Source organism: Manis javanica, chromosome 2 (genome assembly GCF_040802235.1).
Source record: "Manis javanica isolate MJ-LG chromosome 2, MJ_LKY, whole genome shotgun sequence".
NCBI lineage: Eukaryota > Metazoa > Chordata > Mammalia > Pholidota > Manidae > Manis > Manis javanica.
Window position 1 is genome coordinate 113951261 of NC_133157.1, and position 20917 is coordinate 113972177.

Here is a 20917-nt window from a genome sequence, read left to right on the forward strand (position 1 = left end):
AATTTCTATCTTTTCACCATCTCCTCTACCTCCTCTACTAGTCTAGTCTTAAATCCCTACATTGTATGTTTCATTTCAGATACTGTATTCTTCAGCTCTTAGTAGCTCTTTTTCAGGTCTTCTGTATCTTTGTTGAAGTCCTCCCTGAGGTTTTGAATACCTTTTTGTAAATCCATGAGCATGTTATGACTTTTTCTTTGATATGCTTATCTAGAAGATTGGTGATCTGTTTTGTTTAATCATCTTTCTGGGATTCTGTCTTGTAGTTTTGTTTGATCATATTCCTATGCCTACTCATTTTGTCAAGGTTTCTGTGTTTCTTTCTTTGTATTAGATGTCTCTGCTATGCTTCCTGGCCTCTGGAGTAACAGTTTTATGAAGAAGACATCTTATGGTGTTTAGAAGCTCAAGATTCTTTACTCTCTAGGATCTGGTTCTATTTCTTGGGTCTCCAGTTCTTGGCATGCAGTGGGTGGTGTCTGTCTGTTTTGACAGTTTGCTTCAGCCACTGCTTTTGTTATCAGCTCAAGAGTCTCTGCTGAGCTCACTGTGGGCAGAGCCTCCATCTGCCTGGCTTACAGAAATGGCAGGGCTGCAGGGATGATGGGGTGGGCAGGGTGAAGTACAGCTCTGCACAGGCTGGTCATGCAGCACCGTGATTGTACACCCACAGGGAGGAAGGAGCTCTTGGGGCTGGCTTATGCAGGCACCTCCCTAGTTGGGCTGAAATGAAGCCAAGGAAGCTAGGAGAGTCTCCCTCTGCCTGCCAGACAGCAAAGTCTGACGCTGCTGCTGTGCCAAGTGGGTTTTCTACAAGCAGCACTTGCAGGGAAGAGCCTTGGGGCTGCATTGCCAGCAATGGGGATGGAGTGTGGGGCTCCTGAGAGTTCCCAATCTTTTGGTCCAAGGAACGGCTGGGGAGGTATCCTCCACCTTCCCTTTCTCCTGAGGAAAGAGCTCCATCCAACCCTCACCCCTCTGGTACCCCTCCTGCTGCTGGCAAGTCTTTCAAACTGCTTCCTCTGTTTTGAGTCTCAGGACTGACAACGGAGCATGCCTGTCCTCCACAGTGGCTGGAGTCCTAGCTTCCCAGAGTGTTCCACCTGTCCCTGGTGTCCAGCCCAGCTAATCATCGGAACCCAGTATAATTGGCTTGTGTTCCCAGAGCATATCTCCAGGGCCAGGTGTGCAGTGTTCCTGGGTTCCTACCCCTCCCTGATCCATTCCTCTGTTTCCCACCTGTTGGCTGAATAGTGGGAAGGGCTTGGGTCCCATTCTATCTTGGTTCTTTCACTTTACCCTTTTCTGTGTGGTCGTATCTTCTTCCTCAGGTGTAAGTAGTCTGTTCTGCAGTCTTCAGGTTGTTTTCAGGTTTAGTTGTATTTGCTGTATTTCCTTTTATGAGCTTTTGGGAGGAGGTTTCTGCCTTGCCTTCCTATTCTGCCATCTTTTTCCACACGTCAAGGATTATTTTAAGGTATATTTTTTCATCCAGGTACAGAAGAAAATAATATAAAAATTTGAGAAAATTCATACTTTTGTCACCTAACTCAGGTTGTTGCAGTTCCTTTAGTACTAATTTTTGTATGTGTGTGAATTATTTGCTATTTATTCTCTTGGTATCCTGTAAGAGTATTTAGAAAGCTTGTTATATCAGCATTGACACACCTTTTAGCACTAACTTTTGACATAAGATATGCCCTCCCTGCTACTGCATTTGACGTTAAGAAGAAAAGTATCATTGCCATTTGTAGAACCTGATGATAGAAGAGAACTTTGAAGAGTGTGTAGTTCAGGAATGTACATCTTACTATAGCTTGTTTCTGCACTTCCTTCATTTTTTTATTGAAGAATAACTGAGATAGATTATGTTATATTAGTTTTAGGTATAAAGCATAGTGATTTGAAATTTATATACATGACAAAATGACCACCACAATAGGTCTATTTACTGTCTATCACAATGCAAAGTTGTGACAATACTGATTATATCCTCTGTATTGTACATTACATCCCTGTGTCTTATTTATTTTATAACGGGAAGATTGTACCTCTTAATCCCCTTCATCTACCAATGAAAAAAATAGGTATGTCGACTCAGGTACTCTGTCCAATTGCCCAATTTTTTTTTTTTTTGCTATGAAGTCCATCAAGTCTCATGTGTTGTTTAAGGCTAATGTTTATTCACTAGGTTTTTGAGGTCCATCTATAGTATTTTCCATTGCAATTGCACTTATTTACACTCCTGGCAAAGGTGCACAAGGGTACCCCTTTCTCCTCATCTTTGCCAACACTTTTATTTCTTGTCTTGTTTGTACAAGCCATTCTGACAGGTGTGAGTTTATATTTTTATGGTTTTGATTCACATCACCCTGATGATTAGTGATACGTGATATTGGGCATCTTTTCATGAGCCTGTTGTACATCTGTATGTCTTCTTTAGTCCATTTATGTTAAAGTAATTATTGATAGGTATGTATTTATTGCCATTTTGTTCGTTGTTTTGTGTTTTTTTATAGTTCTTCTCTGTTCCTTTCTTCTTCTCTTGGTCTCTCCCCTTGTGAATAGATGACTTTCTTTAGTGTTATGTTTGGATTCTTTTGTCCTTGTTTTTTGTATGTCTCCTGTAAGTCTTTGGTGTGTAATTACCATGAGGTTCATATGTAACAACCTATGTATATAGCAGTCTCTATTAAGTTGGTTACTTAAGTTCAACTGCATTATAAAAGAACTACAATTTTGCTTCCCCTCTTCTGCATGTTTTGGTTTTTATCTTTTTTTGTGTATCCCTAATTATGGTACATATAGCTAATTTTACTACTCTTGTCTTTTAACCTTCATACTAGCTTTATAAGTGGTTGATACAGTATTTTTACTGTATGTCTGCCTTTACCTGTGAGTTTTTTTGGTCCTGTATTTTGTTATTTCTAGTTATGGCCTTTTCTTTTCCACTTAATCCCTTTATTATTTCTTGTACAGGCAGTTTAGTGGTGATGATCACATTTAGCTTTTATCTGGGGAACGAATTCTTGATCTCCCCTTCAATTCTGGATGATAACCTTGCTGGATAGAGTGTATGTGGTTGTAGGTTTTTTCCTTTTAATACTTTGAATATATTGTCTCTACTTCCTTTTTAACCAGTAGAGATTCCTTCACAGACCACAAAAGATCAATATGTCTGTTTTGTGAAATTAACCATATTGTGAAAAAAAATTCATGTATAATGAAAAACTGCCTCTGATGAAGCATTTCAGATATGAATGATAATTAAAACATTATCTGAAGATGATTACAACTAGTGATGGATCAGAATTGAGAATGCTTAAAGGTGTATTCAGTGAACTACAAAGAGCTTTTTTCTAATCAGCTTTTCTAAATATAAATGCCATGCTCATTTGCTTACAATTAGAATATAATGAGTGAAGAATATAGAACTGTATTTTACTATAATGTTGAATATTTTGCCTTTTATTACTCAATAGTCTTCTATGGATTGTTTGTAATTAATATTTAGGCACATACACCTTCAAGGCATATACAGCCTGGTTATGGAGTCAGACATGTAAGCAGATAATTTTAATAGAAGCTGAGATTTACTGTTTGTCGCTTTGTGTAAGGCACTATTCTAGATGTTGTACATGTGGTAGTTTGAGTATTTTTTAGAATTCCATTTTTTATTTACTGGTTATTCTGGAATTTATAATATACTTGTAAGTTTTCACAGTGTATTTTGAGTTAGTGTTCATGTAAAATGTAGAAACCTCACAACTGTACAGGATTTACTTCCCATTTCAGCATTCTTTATGCTATAGTTATTATATTTATGACATGCATTAATTCTACATATATTATAAATATCAGGAAATAATGTTCTTCTTCTGAATCGGTCCCCCACCCCTACCCCACCCCAACCATTCCACCTGATTTTGGCGGCTGCATGTTAATTTTATCCCCTCAACGTCTATGGTGTGTAGGTGCTGTTGCTATCCTTGATTTGTAGATGAACTTAAGGCACAAAAAGGTCAACATACCAAGCCAATACTTTAGAAAGTGGTGGATCTGGCATTTGAATCCATGGTTCCCTGACGCCACGATTTGCATTTTTAACTACCCATATTATAGTACCTTGTGGAAGTGTTATTAACAGAACACAGAGGAGGGGATCCTTATTGAGCAAGTATTACTTTAGCTGTTTACTGACCAGTGAATTGAAACTCAGTCAGAAAAATGTGGATGGAATAAAAGGAGCCAGAGAAGATATTATAAGTAGAAGCAAGTGTGTGTTAGAGGTGTTGAAGTGCCAGTAGATATATATATATATATATATATATGCTGCAGTTTCCAGTAACTGACAGAATGGTTGATGGTGAGGCTAGAGTCTGATTTGTCTTGATAGCCCTGCAAAAAACCTCAGAGGCCATTGAGGCTTAGAAGCTTGTAATTGTATAAGTGTGAATCAATTTATGTACATATTTACTTGTATACAACCTTGTCTACAAATATGCTTAAGAAAGGAATATATTGTCAGAATTAAGTACTTGTGTTTGGTTTACAAATGGTATTTTATGAGCACTGATATTGTTACATATAAATTGGGGTTCCTAAAGGTAACAGCCTGATTTTTAACCTGGAAGGAGGCAATAAAATGTAACTCTTCAATAGGTACTTTAAATTTTCAAAAATTTTGTTTTTAAAATACCCTCTCCTTCCCTTGCTCACCCACTTTTTTGATTTTAGAATTTTCTAAAAATTTGTAAATCTTCCTTCAGTTAGTGTCTTCTCTGTTTTGCCTACTGTCTGCTTTTAGTTTATCAACTTCACAGATCTGGAGGGTGTGATTAGGCTATCATCACTCATTATCCAATTGTCTCAGTTTGTCTTCTCCAATTCTAACTCTTCCCCTCCTTTCAAAGTGGAGGCTGCTCCAGTTTGTAATTTTTTCTTATTCAGAAGTCTATGATAGATTGATAAGTAGGATCTTGCAAGTTCTCAGATTAGGTGGGAGAAGGAAAATTTGAGAACAACCCTCAAGTACTGTGTTCTTTTTTTGTGTTAGGCTGCAGAACAAGCGAAAGCAAGCCCAGCTCTGGTAGCCAAAGATCCTGGTACTGTGGCCAATAAAAAAGAAGAAGAAGATTTAGCAAAAGGTAAGTTTTTAAGTCTCTGATAGTGGGAAGAAATTAGGACTCTTGCTTAATATTTTTTTCCCAGAGATTTTTACAAGTAAAAGAAATAAGACTTTACAGCTAAAACTCACATCTATTTTGTCCCCTCTTCAATATCACTTCTTTCCTCTTCTGAGACAACTACTATTATATGTGTCCTTTTTTCAGCCTATATTTATAATATTTTTACTACACTGTATATCCATAAACAAAACCTAATACTTCTTTATGTTCAATAAATTGTTTTTCTGTAACTAGTACACCCTAATTACCATCTATAGTGCAACAATATGTGTTTTTTGTGTGTGGCAATATGCTTGAGATCTGTTCATGAGACATATATATCAAGTTCCATTTATTTTAACTGCTGTATAATATTCCAGTGTGTGAGGAAATATATACTGTAATATATCCACCTAGTGATGGACATTTGAGTTTCCTGACCATTTTTTACTATAGTAAGTGTGTATTCAGTATCCCCTGTACCTTTTCTTTTGTGTGTGTGTGTGTGTGTGTGTGTGTGTGTGTGTGTTTGTGTATGACTATTTTGTGTGACTAAAAGCAATATTGGTGGCTCATGGGAGGTATATCTTCAGCTTTGCTAAATAGTTGTGTCATTTTCTTTTCCATCAACAATGTATGAAAGCTCTTAACTATTTTTATTTTTAATCTGACATGTGGTATTGTCATTTGAACTTAAATCTGATGTAGAATTACTTTAATTTTTATTTCTTTGATTAATAGTGAGGCTGAGCCCCTTTTTTGTATGTTTATTAGCTATTCTGTCTTTCTATTGAGTCTTGATGTAGACTTACTTTAAATGATGTAGAGTTACTTTAATTTTTATTTCTTTGATTAATAGTGAGGCTGAGTCCCTTTTTTGTATGTTTATTAGCTATTCTGTCTTTCTATTGAGTCTTTTTTTTCTAATAATTATATGTAGAAAGTGTTTATTTTGGATGTTATCTTTTGCCTGTTGTATTTATTATAGATGTCTACTGTTGGTTTTTGGCTTATACTTTTAACTTTTAAATTGTATGTTTTGTCAAACAGCAGTTTTAGATTTTGATGTCAAAATTTTTTCTTTTCTTTTAGGATTTTTGCTTTTTTTGTGTCTTCATGTATTTTTCCCTACCCCTAGTTCCTAAAAGATATTTTCTGTATTTTCTAATGATAGTTTTAAGGTTTTGCTTTCCCATCAGGTCTCTTATTGATCTAGAACAGAGATGGAAGGGAAGGAGTTATGGTTTGAGTTGAAATCAGGGTTATCAATATTGATTACATTAAGGTTACATTACAGAGCCTGAGTGACACATGGTAATGACTCTCATTAGGGGAGGAGTGGTAGAGAGAGAGGAGGCACATTTGGAATCCATTTTATTTTGGTGGATTTTTTAGGTGTGGGACTAGTTATTTCCAAATTCCAATTCCCAGACTGATTATGTAAGAATTACCTTTGGAGCAATAAAATACAGGTTCTCAGATACTACCTTTGAGGCCCTGATTTAGTTAAGTCCTTAATGAGATTTGGTACTCTTGACTTTCCAAGTGATTTTGATTATCATTTTGGATACTTGAGCTCCAGAAATATACTGAAAAGATAAAATATAAAATATCTGCAGCAAAATTTTTTAATGGATCTGAGAGTTTGTCTTTTTATTACACAGAAAAATTTAAATTTTATCTGTTCAGTAGAAATGTCACTGTGCTGTTCAATTTTTTTTGTTATTTTTAAACTTTTAGTTGTGAATGAATGAGTAAAATTGATGAAATGGTTTTTGTTCAGTATAATATCAGGGTATGTTGTAGTTTACAGTTACACTAGTGAAAGGATACTTTTTACTTTCAGGTGTCTTTTTGTACTTCTTTTGATTATTGGATATATTAATATTTTGGGTCTTTTAAAACCCATTATTTTCTAGCCATTGAGTTATCCCTGAAGGAACAAAGGCAACAGACAACCACTCTTTCCACTTTGTATCCAAGCACATCCAATCTCCTAACTAACCACCAGCACGAAGGCCGAAAAGTTCGTGCTATATACGACTTTGAAGCTGCTGAAGATAATGAACTTACTTTTAAAGCTGGAGAAATTATTACAGTCCTTGATGACAGGTGATGGTTAATATTATATTGAACATTCATATGAAAATATGTAACATAGTACTTCTGTTTCATATTATTCCTGTTGAATGCCATTACCAAATGTATTAAAAAATATTAACACAGATACTTTTCTCTGTATGATGGTTGCTTTGCTTGTGTCATACTGTTTGGATTCTTATTTTGTAGTTTAATTTTTTTTCTCATCTGTTTATTTTGGCAGCCTAATTTAGTCTATTCATTTGTGGTTCTATCTAATAATACAGATTATTCAATGAGAAAATTTCAGATTTTAGAAAATAGTTTGAATATGTATATATATTTAAGGAATTTATAAGAAATACATAATATATTTATTTACACAGAATAGTATATCTGAAACAAATGAATTTTACATGAAATTATGTACACTTACATTTTAGAGGAGGCAATACATCTGTTTTTTACTGTGGCTTAATGTTTACTTGAAAATTGTTACTGATTATTATTAATGATAAGTACTAAAATTTGGAAGTAATTAAAAAAATTTCAAATAGATTTAAAGTTATTCCTATACTGTCACACTTATGGTAATATGTTTTCTTGAGTGTAAGATAATGATGTGAAGTTTGAGCTGGAAATTGCACAAAACCTTGATTATTCATTCATTCACAAGTATTTATTTAGAGCTTGCTAGCTTTCCTTATATTGGGCACAGGGGACACAATGGTGAACCATGGGTATGTACCTGGGCGTGTGATCCTTGTGAACATTTTGTGCTGTAAACAGTGTCATCTGTCATACGTGGTGTTGTTGTGTGGGGGAAAATTTGCTAATATGTGTTAGAGAAAGCATTAGTTTAGAAATGGAGATTTGGATTGAAAGCTACCATATATCTTATTATAATGAAAGGATTCTATACTGTCACCCATGAACTACGTGAAGTTGACAATTTTTAAGTGTGGAGACGTCTTTTTTAAAGAGTGATTCGGAGCCTTATATTAAATCCTGAAAGCATTCACCAGCCTTCCAAAATATAAAGAACTGTGTGTTTCATAGCTTATTAACTTCTCTGACACCTCCTCTCTTATTTCTAACAATGTTACATTTCATTTTTCACCTCCACTGGATTATTGTGGGATTCAAATTTGGTAATGATGTAAGTTAAACACTTAACATTTATAAAAGGTAAAGATTTATAGAAATAAGTATCTTAATTATAGTAAAGCATTCTTTTTTGTTCCTCATAGTGATCCCAACTGGTGGAAAGGTGAAACCCATCAAGGCATGGGGTTATTTCCCTCAAATTTTGTGACTGCAGATCTCACTGCTGAACCAGAAATGAGTAAGTATTTTCCATTCTGTCAGTGGATGACAATACATAATCCTCTTCTTAATGTAAATTGAGTAAATTCAACTTTCTGCAACAGGGACTCTGAAATGTTAGTGCTTCCAGTGTGTTCATTAAACATGCAACTCCCTACCAGTAAATTGTCTAATTGTCCAAGAATTGAAATGATCTACCAAGATTATAGACAGGCTGTGGATTTTTCTAAATATAAATAAATAAATATAACTACCAAGATTATAGACAGGCTGTGGATTTTTCTAAATATAAATAAATAAATAAATAAATATATATATATATTTCTAAATAAATAAGTATATATATATATATATTGTAAAAATGGAGAATAAAAAGTGTTATGGAATTTATGCATTACATTTTTCATTATCAGGTGATAAAAGTGTGACAAATGAGCAAACTCATTGAGAATGCTTCCTAATCAAAAGTTGAGACATTTCTCTCGTGGCTAGCCCCAAACTTGAAAGCAGTGACCTCTAAGCAACTTAATGGCTTTCCTAAGTCCCCATGTCAGATATTCAGAAAGAGCCATAACTAGTCATATAAATAGCTTTTTGTTTGATTTACTGACTAGGAGAAATAAAATAGAAAGTGGGGCCAAGGAGGTGAAGTGATATCACTGGCAGGCACAACAGTGGCAGATTTTAATTGCTGGCAGCCTATTAGAATGTTGGTATGACAGTTCACTATATATTTCTACATAATAATGTACTTTAATGCATCTTTATAATGATGTGTTCACGTCGTCAAGATTAAGTCATAATCTCCTATTCAAGTAAACATATGTTCTAGTCTAGAAAGATTTCTGTTAGCAGTTGAGAAGTTTAGAATTTTAAGAGTGTTTGTCTATAAGTTGATAAGCTACAGTTGTCTGGCAAAATACTTTAACTCATCTTGTCCTTCTATAATACCAGGTAGAAGGGGTTAGAGAAAAGTTGAAAGCTGCAAGATATTTGGGTCTTTAGTTTACAAGAATTTTAAGAGAGGATTTTCATCTTTGTCATCTTTTCATTTCCAGCAGTACCTAGTACTGAATACTTTCCAGAATACAGACTATATAAATATTTATACAATAAATGATTAATAAGTGTGTGTTTGTCTATGTATCACTTTCAAGAAAAGGCGATTTTACAAGAAACCAAACATTAATGTTCATCTTAGGTAAAGCAGTGCCCTTCATATTTACTGCGCGTTGACTTTGCCATTTTTATAGAGACAGATTCCTGATACCCATTCATTTAATGGAGTTCTTTTTGTTGGAACTCAAAAACATATTATAGAACCTTGTTTAAGTGGTGTGTATAACATGCCTACTTTGTAACCTAGGCTGACGGTGGTGGGTTTATTGTTTGTTTTTTGGCTTTGAGTTTTGATTTTTTTTTTTTTTTTTCCTGAATCACCTGTTGGAGAGGATTGAATTGCCTTGGACTTTTGTTGAGGATGAGATCCAAAATCTCATGTAGCTGATGTAGCCATCTCTCATGTTTTTTCCCATCATATAGCATGCAGCATTGATATAAATGTTCAAACTCTTCTCATATGTTTCACTATCGACCACCTAAGAGAAACATCAGAGTTTATGTAATAGAGTTGAATTCTTAAGCTTGGAAAAGGAGTGTTAGCGTGGTTCTTGTAGCATCACTTTTCATGAAGAAACAGGAACCCACTTTACTTAATGTGTCAAGTAGAAAGACCTGCCCTATTTACCTTGTTTTTGTTTTGGAGATGCAGTAAGATAGTGTGAAAGCACATTATCATATACATATATAAATATTTTTATACACACACACAATGCACACACACTTACTCGTACGTACATAGTAATTGTATTAGTCCCTATGAGAAAAAACACTGTAAATTTGTGCATGGTCAGGGTATTATGTCTACCATGTGATCTCTTATGGACAGCAACAATGTGCTGTGCCAGCTTTCTGTTATGAAAGGCAAAAACATCTAAATCAGATGTGTCTTTACTCCATGGGAAAATGAAGCTAGTTGGAACTTTTTTTTTGTATGTAGAATTTTGCTTTATGATGACTTGAATGGGATGAATATATTTCTTATGTTGGACATTAAACTATTTTTATTTTTTAGAGAAGCACATAACACAGACTACATATGTGATACGATGTCTTGATTTGAGAGTAAAATCGCAGGCCAGATTCCAGTAGTGTGGGCTAGTAGAGTCAGAGAATTGCTATCCAAAACCAAGCTTTGCCATTTATTAGCTTTCTCCTGAAAGAAAATTAATTTTCTAAGCTACCGTTAACCTCGATTATAAAATGGGCACATCTCATACGTTTGTATTGAAGTTTCACTGGGGGAAACGTAGTATTTCATTAAGCACATTTAATAGTTTAACTATTTCCCCTCCTTAATTCTACCCCTTTTTCACTTCCCTTTCCATCTTGATTTTTAATATTTTTATGAATACTGATTGACCACATTGATAAAAGATTAATAATCCAGAAAAGAATATCAGTCTTTTAAAGCTGTATGTGCCTTTCAGTGTTATTTCCAAGAAAACTCATTGCCATGTAAATCATAATCTTATGTTGACTAGTTGATGTTCTATCGAGTAGTTTTACAGGATTGCTTTCTTGAGCAAGAGAAGTATGGCTTCTAGCCAATGGTTTACAGATGCCTTAATGGTTATTTTTTCATTGCAAAGAGTCATGTAATTAAAAATATGGATTGATTTAGTGAAGAATTCAGATCCCTGTCAATACCACTTGAAAAATTCTCCAGTGGCCTGGTTGTCATTCTCCTAGGAAAAAGTCTAGTGAAAAAACTGAGTGGCATGCTGAAAACATACAGCTACTTTCCAATTCATTACACTGAAACAGCATGGTGTACCAAATGAGATTTTTCTTCGTAAGGTCTGATAATTTAAAAAGAGGGTTTATTTTAAATTGCCAAGTTCATTTATGCTATGTAAAACTTGCTTTTTGTTCACTAGTTTACTAAATTCTTGTAAGTAGTAGGTGATTAATTATCCTTTCAGAAATACATCTCCTAATTTTAGTGAAGTATTTTTTATGAAAACTAAAATGTTTATAAGAGAAAATTAATACAATTTCACAAAGTAATGTTCTATCATTATTGGTTAAATCCACAACCTGATTCTTAAATTGAGTCTCTCAGCTTGAGAGGAATATAAGAAGAAACCAAATTCTCTCCTGGAACTAAGGATGCTTTAAAATAGATTTTCAAATTTATTATAAGGAAAAGATAAATGTAACATGTTTTGCAGTTAAAACGGAGAAGAAGACGGTACAATTTAGTGATGATGTTCAGGTAGAAACAATAGAGCCAGAGCCAGAACAAGCCTTCATTGATGAGGTAAGTGATTTTGTCCGTGACACTGGTTCAGACTTGGTATTGAAGTTGAAATGCCTTTCTTTGTTGAAAAAAATTGATTACTTGATTACTGCATGTATTTTGTTGTTCAAAAAAGTCAACCAACATAGACAAAGCCAAGATTTTCCTTGAAACTCCCTCTCTTGTCCCATTCTTACTGTACCTATATATATAGTTGTACCTCATTACTTCAAATTCCTGTCTAATATTCTGTGCAATGATTTTATCATGATTTAATTCTGTTTTTGGATGCTTAGGTTTTTTCCATTTTTTTCTGAGTTTTTTTTTGCAATTACACAATTGCAGTGAGTTTTTTTAGAGGACCTATTTGAAATAATGTGTGACTGTTTTATTTTAAAATGTCAGTATTTAATGCCCTGAAAGTATATACTTTGTAACATTCTAAATATGAAAAATGAGATGTTTAAAATATGTGGAAGGATTTATAAGGTTTTAGCTGCCTTTTGGGGAGAGTCAGAAGCAGAAGGTTTGAAGACCATTCTTTTTTTGTTGTTTGTTTTGTTTTGTTGTTGTTTCAGATTTTTAATGACAAATGTTGGAAAACTTACCAATATTTTTGATTACAGAAGTAACATTCAAAAAGAATCCTTAGAGGATGGAAAATAGATTAAAACCCTCCAAACTAATGAACCACTATGCATTTGGATTACCTTAGATAAAATAAAAGAAGCAATTGCAAGGACTTAAAATGTGATGAACCTTGTTTGTCAGGAATTCATGTGAAAAAGACCTGACATTTCTAGTTAACTGTGAACATAATATAAGTCAACAATATAATGCATTTGCACAACAAAGGCTAATACAGCACTAAGTTACATTATTGGCTATTGTGGGATGAGCACATACGAAGAGCATTTTATTTTAGTTTTTATTTATTTTTTACTGAAATTCTTTTTTTAAAAATTAAGGTATCACTGATAGACACTCTGATGAAGGTTTCACATGAAAAACAATGTGGTTACTACATTCACCCATATTATCAAGTCCCCCACCCATACCCCACTGCAGTCACTGTCCATCAGTGTAGCAAGATGCCACAGAGTGCCTCCTTGTCTTCTCTGTGCAACACAGTCTTCCCCGTGACGCCACACACACCATGTGCACTGATCATGATACCCCACAATATCCCTCTCCCTCCCTCCCCACCAGCCCTCCACCACCCTTCCCCTTTGGTAACTGCTAGTTCCTTCTTGGAGTCTGTGAGTCGGCTGCTGTTTTGTTCCTTCAGTTTTGCTTTGTTGTTATATTGCACAAATGAGGAAAATCATTTGGTATTTGTCTTTCTCTGCCTGACTTATTTCACTGAGCACAATAATCTCTAACTCCATCCATGTTGTTGCAAATGGTAGGATTTGTTTCTTTCTTATGGCTGAATAGTATTCCATTGTGTATATGTACCACATCTTTATCCATTCATCTACTGATAGACATTAGGTTGCTTGCATATCTAGGCTATTCTAAATAGTGCTGCAATAAACATAGGGATACATATGTCCTTCTGAATCTGAGAACTTGTGTTCTTTGTATTAATTCCTAGGAGTGGAATTCCTGGGTCAAATGGTATTTCTATTTTTAGTTTTTTGAGGAACCTCCATATTGCTTTCCACAATGGTTGAACTAGTTTACATTCCCACCAGCAATACAGGAGGGTTCCCCTTTCTCCACATCACCAGCATTTGTTGCTCCTAGTCTTTTCGATGTTGGCCATCCTAACTGGTGTGAGGTGATATCCCATTATGGTATTAATCTGCATTTTCCTGATAATTAGCAATGTGGAGCATATTTTCATTTGCTGGTTGGCCATCTGAATTTCTTCTTTGGAGAATTGTCTGTTCATATCCTCTGCCCATTTTATAATAAGGTTATTTGCTTTTTGGGTGTTGAGGCGTGTGAGTTCTTTATATTTTTGGATGTTAACCCCTTGTCGGATATGTCATTTACAAATGTATTCTCCCATACTATAGGGTGCCTTTTTGTTCCGTTGATGGTGTCCTTTGCTGTACAGAAGTTTTTTAGCTTGATGTAGTCCCATTTGTTCATTTTTGCTTTTGTTTCCCTTGCTCAGGGAGATGTGTGCAGGAAAAAATTGTTCATGTTTATATTCAAGAGATTTTTGCCTATGTTTTCTTCTAAATTTTATGGTTTCATGACTTAACATTTAGGACTTTGATCCATTTTGAGTTTACTTTTGGTATGGGGTTAGACAGTAATCCAGTTTCATTCTCTTATATGAAGCTGTCCAGTTTTGCCAACACCAGCTATTGAAGAGGCTGTCATTTCCTCATTGTATATCCATGTGTCCTTTATCGTATATTGATTGACCATATATGCTTGAGTTAATATCTGAGCTCTCTATTCAGTTCCATTGGTCTATGGGTCTGTTCTTGTGCCCGTACCAAATAGTCTTAATTACTGTGGCTTTGTAGTAGAGCTTGAAGTCAGGGAGCGTAATCCCCCCTACTTTATTCTTCCTTCTCAGGATTGCTTTAGCTATTCGGGGTCTTTTGTGGTTCCATATGAATTTTAGAATGATTTTCTCTAGTTCATTGAAGAATGCTGTTGGTATTTTGATAGGGATTGCATTGAATCTATAGATTGCTTTAGGCAGGATGGCCATTTTAACAATATTAATTCTTCCTACCCATGAGAATGGGATGTATTTCCATTTATGGGTATCTTCTCTCATTTCTCTCATGAGTGTCTTGTAGTTTTCAGGGTATAGGTCTTTTACTTCCTTCATTAGGTTTATTCCTAGGTATTTTATTGTTTTTGATGCAATTGTGAATGGAATTGTTTTCTGATTTCTCTCTATGCTAGTTTATTGTTAGTGTATAGGAATGCAACAGATTTCTGTGTATTAATTTTATATCCTGCAACTTTGCTGAATTCAGATATTAGATCTAGTAGTTTTGGAGTGGATTATTTAGGGATTTTTATGTTCAGTATCATGTTATCTGCAAAAAAGGGACAGTTAACTTCTTCCTTCCCAATCTAAATGCCTTTTATTTCTTAGTGTTGTCTGATTGCCATGACTATGACCTCCAGTACTATGTGGATTATAAGTGGGAAGAGTGGGCATCCTTGTCTTGTTCCCAATCTTAAAGGAAAAGCTTTCAGCTTATGGCTGTTAAGTATGATGTTGGCTCTGGGTTTGTCATATATGGCCTTTATTATGTTGAGGTACTTGCCCTCTATACCCATTTTGTTGAGAGTTTTTATCATGATTGGATGTTGAATTTTGTTGAATGCTTTTTCAGCATCTATGGAGATGATCATGTGGTTTTTGTCCTTCTTTTTGTTGATGTGGTGGATGATGTTGATAGATTTTCTAACATTGTACCATCCTTATATCCTTGGAATTAATACTGCTTGATCATGATGGATGATCTTTTTCATGTATTTTTGAATTCTATTTGCTAATATTTTGTTGAATATTTGCATCTGTGTTCATCAGGGATATTGGTCTGTAATTTTCCTTCTTTGTGGTGTCTGTGTGGTTTTAATATTAAGACTGATGCTGGCCTCAGAAAATAAGTGTGGAAGTATTCCCTCATCTTTTACTTTCTGGAAAACTCAAGGAGGACGGGTATTCAGTTTTCATTAACTATTTGTGATAAAATTCAGCAGGGAAACCATCTGGTCGAGGAGTTTTATTTTCAGGTAGTTGTTTGATAACCAGTTCAATTTCATTGCTGGTAATTGGTCTGTTCAGATTTTCTGTTTCTTTGTGTGTCAGTCTTGGAAGGTTGTATTTTTCTAGAAAGTTGTCCATTTCTTCTAGGTTATCCAGTTTGTTAGCATGTAATTTTTCATAGTGTTGTCTCATAATTCTTTGTATTTCTGTGGTGTCCTTAGTGATTTTTCCTTTCTCTTTTCTGATTCTGTTTATGTGTGCAGACTCTCTTTTTTCTCTTGATAAGTCTGGCTAGGGGTTTATCTATTTTGTTTATTTTCTCGAAGAACCAACTCCTGCTTTCATTGATTCTTTCTGTTGTTTTATTGTTCTCAATTTTATTTATTTCTGCTCTAATCTTTATTATGTCTCTCCTTCTACTGACTTTGGGCCTCACTTGTTCTTTTTTTAGTTTAATTAACTGTGAATTTAGATAGTTTCAAATGGGATTATTGTTCTTTCCTGAGATAGTCCTGTATTTCAATATACTTCCTTCTTAGCGCAGCCTTTGCTGTGTCCCACAGATTTTTCAGTGCTGAATTATTGTTGTCATTTGTCTCCATGTATTGCTTGATCTCTGTTTTAATTTGGTCATTGATCCATTGATTATTTAGGAGCTTTGTGAAGCCTCCATGTGTTTGTGGGCTTTTTCATTTTCTTTGCATAATGTATTTCTAGTTTTATACCTTTGTGGTCTGAGAAGGTGGTTGGTACAATATCAGTCTTGTTGAATTTATCTGAGGCTCCTTTTGTGGCCTAGTATATGATCTATTCTTGAAAATGTTCCATGTGTATTCTCCTGCTTAGGGTGTAGAGTTCTGTAGATGTCTTTTAGGTCCATCTGTTCTAATGTGTTGTTCATTGCCTCTGTCTCCTTATTTTCTGTCTGGTTGATTTGTCCTTTGGAGTGAGTGGCATGTTGAAGTCTCCTAGAATGAATACATTGCATTCTATTTCTCCTTTTTATTCTGTTATTGTTTGTTTCACATAGGTAGGTGCTCCTGTTTTGGGTTCACAGATATTTATAATGGTTATATCCTCTTGTTGGACTGAGCACTTTATCATTATGTAGTGTCCTTCTTTATCTCTTGTGACTTTCTTTGTTTTGAAGTCTATTTTGTCTGATAAAAGTACTGCAACTCCTGCTTTTTTCTCCCTATTAGTTGCATGAAATATCTTTTTCCATCCCTTCACTTTTAGTCTGTGTATGTCTTTGGGTTTAAAGTGAGTCTCTTGTAGGCACCATATAGTTGGGTCTTGTTTTTGTATCCAGTCAGTGACTCTCTGTCTTTTGGTTGGTACATTCAGACCGTTTATATTTATGGTGATTTTCGAAGATATGTACTTATTGCCATTGCAAGCTTTAGATTTGTGGTTACCAAAAGTTCAAAGGTAACTTCCTTACTATCTAACAGTCTAATTTAACTCAGTATGCTATTATAAACACAATCTATAGGTTCTTTTTTTTTTTTACTCCTTTTTCTTCCTCCTCCATCCTTATATATATTAAGTGTCATATTCTATACTCTTTGTCTATCCTTTGACTCACTTCACAGGTAGTTGATTTGATTTTGCATCTGCTTAATAATTAATTGGTCTACTTTTGTTACTGTGGTTTTATTTCCTCTGGTGACAGCTGTTTAGCCTTTGGAACACTTCCATCTATAGCAGTCCCTCCAAAATACACTGTAGGGATGGTTTGTGGGAGGTAAATTCTCTCAGCTTTTGTTTATCTGGAAATTGTTTAATCCCCACTTCAAATTTAAATGATAATCTTGCTGGGTAGAGTATTCTTGGTTGAGGCCCTTCTATTTCATTGCATAAAGTATATTATGCCACTACCTTCTGGCCTGTAAGGTTACTGTTGAGAAGTGTGATGATAGCCTGATGGGTTTTCCTTTATATGTAATCTTCTGTCTCTCCCTAGCTACTTGTAAAAATCTGTCCTTATCCTTGATCTTTGCCATTTTAATTATTATATGACTTGGTGTTGTCTTCCTTGGGTACCTTGTGTTGGGAGATCCTTGCATCTCTATGGCCTGTGAGACTATCTCCTTCCCCAAACTGAGGATGTTTTCAGCAGTCACATCCTCAAAGACACTTTCTATACCTTTTTCTCTCTCTTCATCTTCTGCTACCCCTATAATGAGAATATTGTTCCATTTGGATTGGTCACATAGTTCTCTTAATGTTCTTTCATTCTTAGGAATCCTTTTTTTTCTCTGTGCCTAAGCTTCTCTGTATTCCTCTCCTATAATTTCTATTTCATTTACTATGTCTTCTACATCATCTAATCTGCTTTTCAATCCCCCCATTGTATGTTCATTTTCAGATACTGTATTCTTCAATGATTGAATCTCATTCCTTAATTCTTGCTTGAGTTCTTGAATATTTTTCTGTACCTCCAGAGCATGTTTATGATTTTTTTTTTTTTAGGAGAGCAAGGCACAGGCTTTTATTTAGAGATACAGTGAAAGGACAGAGCTCCCGGCTCACGCCAGGAGGGGACAAGAGAGTCCCATGTTTATGATTTTTATTTTGAAATCTCTTTCAGGAACATTGATCAGTTCAGTTTTATTTGGACTTCTTTCTGGTGTTTGTGGGATTTTGGTTTGAACCAGTTCCCTTTGACATTTCATATTTGTATGTGGCATCCTCTAGTGCCCAGAAGCTGTACTCTTTGGAGTTGCTCAGCCCTTGGAGCAATGGCAGGGGTCAGGGGAGCATCACCGGTGCCTGTAGGGAGGAAAGAGCTGTTTCCTCCTTCTTAGCTGCAGTGCCTGTCTCCATTACCAAGGGCAGTGGGCTGAGTTTGTAGGTGGTAGCCTCTGTCCTTTGCCCTTGTAGCTGCTGTAGGTGGGGCCTTCCTCTGGCTAGCCTGGCACAAGGGCAGGGGCAGGCAGTTTGCGAGCCTTTGCTGGCCAGGAGGAAGGCACAGCAGGCTGCGTATCATAGTGGGGGGGCCTTGGAGCTGTGTACCAGCTAGGAGTATGGAGTGCCTGAAGCTCCTCAAAGTTCCCAACCTATTGGGCAGAGTGCGCCAGGACAATTTTGTCCACCTATCCTCCTCTCTCCTGAGCAGCAAGCTCTGTGCAGTCCTTGCTCCTTTAGCAGCCTTCTCACTGTTAGGAAGTCTCTCAGACTTCCTGCCTTTCTTTTGTCCCATAGCAGCTGGATATGGATCTGGTTTTCACAAGCAGCTGGAATTTTCTTCTCCATGTATTCCGCCTGCTTAGCTTTCCAACCCCACTAATCTATAGAGCCCCATGTAATGTTGGTTCATCTCTCAGAACAGATCTCCAGGGCTGGGTCTCCAGTAGTCCTTGGCCTCCACCCCCTCCCTGCTCCATTTCTCTTCCTCCCTCTGGTGAGCTGGCATGGGGGAAGGGCTTGGGTCCCGCTGGATCACAGGTTTGGTACATTCCCCTGTTCCTTGGGGTCTGTTTTTTTTTCCAGGTGTATGCACTCTAATGCAGCCTTCTTCCCTGTTGTTCTTTCAGTTGTATTAACTATATTTTCATATTGTATGTGGTTTTGGGAGGAGGTTTCTTTCTCACCTCTCACACCACGATCTTTAATCCTGAAGACCATTCTTTTAGAGAAACATTGTGGAGAACTGTTGAGAGCTAAGGAATCCAACTGGGTCAGGGAAAGTTGTTTGGCTGAGTCCATTACGTAAGTAAGTACATGTATGATCAGACAAGAGGTATTTTTGGAAACCTCATTTCTTGATAGATAATTTCAAGTATGATATAGAATTCAGTAAACAAACACAACAAAAATTATTTACCTGTTAGTTGACTGCCACTCTTATTTTACAAAACCCCCTTCTTTTGTGGTAGGCGATATTTTCAGACATGTGCCTTCTTTTTTAGACTATGTAAAATGAAAAATTAGAATCTTTTATATTGAAAACACAGTGTACATTTCAAAATACAAAATCTTTTGACATCTGTAGACTTTTTTATATACTTGTGTCACTTTTACTCTTGTAATTAATTCATCTGTCAAAATAATTTCTTTACAGAATACAAAGTTTTAATTTTGGTTTATTTAACTGCATAGAATTGATAGTCTAGGTTATTTACCTAATGTACCTATAACCACATAAAAACCATGCATGAAAGAAAGTCTATAATTATTATAGTTCTTTTGGTACATGAGATCTGTGTTTTGATATTTAAAAACTAACATATAAATGCATATTTACCTATGTAATATATAGATATATTTTTGTAATGATGGTTTCATTAGTTCCATTGGTTCTTACAACAAAAGATTCTGAACTAGATCTGAATCGTTTTGAGATGCCTTGCAGCCTTTCCCCAAATAGAATAGATAAGCCACAAATCTTCCTCCTTCCTTTTATTCCAAAGTGAAACACTTGTAAAAAGAAAATGTACAACAAATCCTTATGGCCCTACTCAAGTAGAACAACTGTAACAGAGCTGAGCTTTGCTTATATAAAACAGCTGTTACATTCACCATGGTGGAATAATTGAGTTAGTCATAGGTAATGCCATCTTGAGAGAGTGGTTGTACCTATCAGTCTGGCAAGGCTATAGCTGCTCCAAAACAAAGTGATGCAGAAGTCCACTAGCATGGCAGAACACATTGAGAAATCCAACATTTCAAGTTTAAATGTGGCTCTACTTCTCATTTAAGAGAATCTCTATTAGCAGTTTCAAAAGTAAATAGGAAGATTTCAAACTGACTTCACAGGGTAATGAAGAGAATACACAGACAATGAATTCATAGAAGCAAAATTAAAGTCATCATATCTATGAATTATATAAGTTCTTTGTCCATTACCTAATTAAGAAAGTGAGAACATGTTGCATAATGATTTTGTTGCTTTTTATATTAACTGCTTAATTCCTGTAGGATAAAATGGACCAGTTGCTACAGATGTTGCAAAGTACAGATCCCAGTGATGATCAACCAGATCTTCCAGAGTTACTTCATCTTGAAAGTAAACCTTCTTTTCCATTTACTTTGCAAATAAAGAATAATATGTATCTACTATTCTGTTACAGAATGGTCTTCTATTTAAATGACATTGAGAATGATATAAATGTTAACATTTCTTAGTCTTCTGTGATTCAGTCTTACCTTTATTATACAGTTCAAACTTTCAGTAGAACTCAAATTCTTAGACTTTTCTATCCAAATTAAATATTCAACATTTAATTTATATGTTATAAAATGAAAATGTTATAAAATGAAAATCGGCATTAAAAATTTTTGAGT

The 20917-nt window shown here is 35.3% G+C and overlaps 1 protein-coding gene across 1 annotated transcript in view; it reads left to right on the forward strand.

Annotated features, from left to right (window-relative positions):
• Positions 1–20917, forward strand: part of LOC140845599 (signal transducing adapter molecule 1-like) — a 63222-nt gene that overhangs the window by 24879 nt on the left and 17426 nt on the right. Inside the window, exons 7-11 of the mRNA XM_073220191.1 lie at positions 5057–5147; positions 7088–7280; positions 8498–8592; positions 11867–11955; positions 20552–20639. Of these exons, the coding sequence (XP_073076292.1) occupies positions 5057–5147; positions 7088–7280; positions 8498–8592; positions 11867–11955; positions 20552–20639 (556 nt within the window). The remainder of the gene's footprint in view (positions 1–5056; positions 5148–7087; positions 7281–8497; positions 8593–11866; positions 11956–20551; positions 20640–20917) is intronic.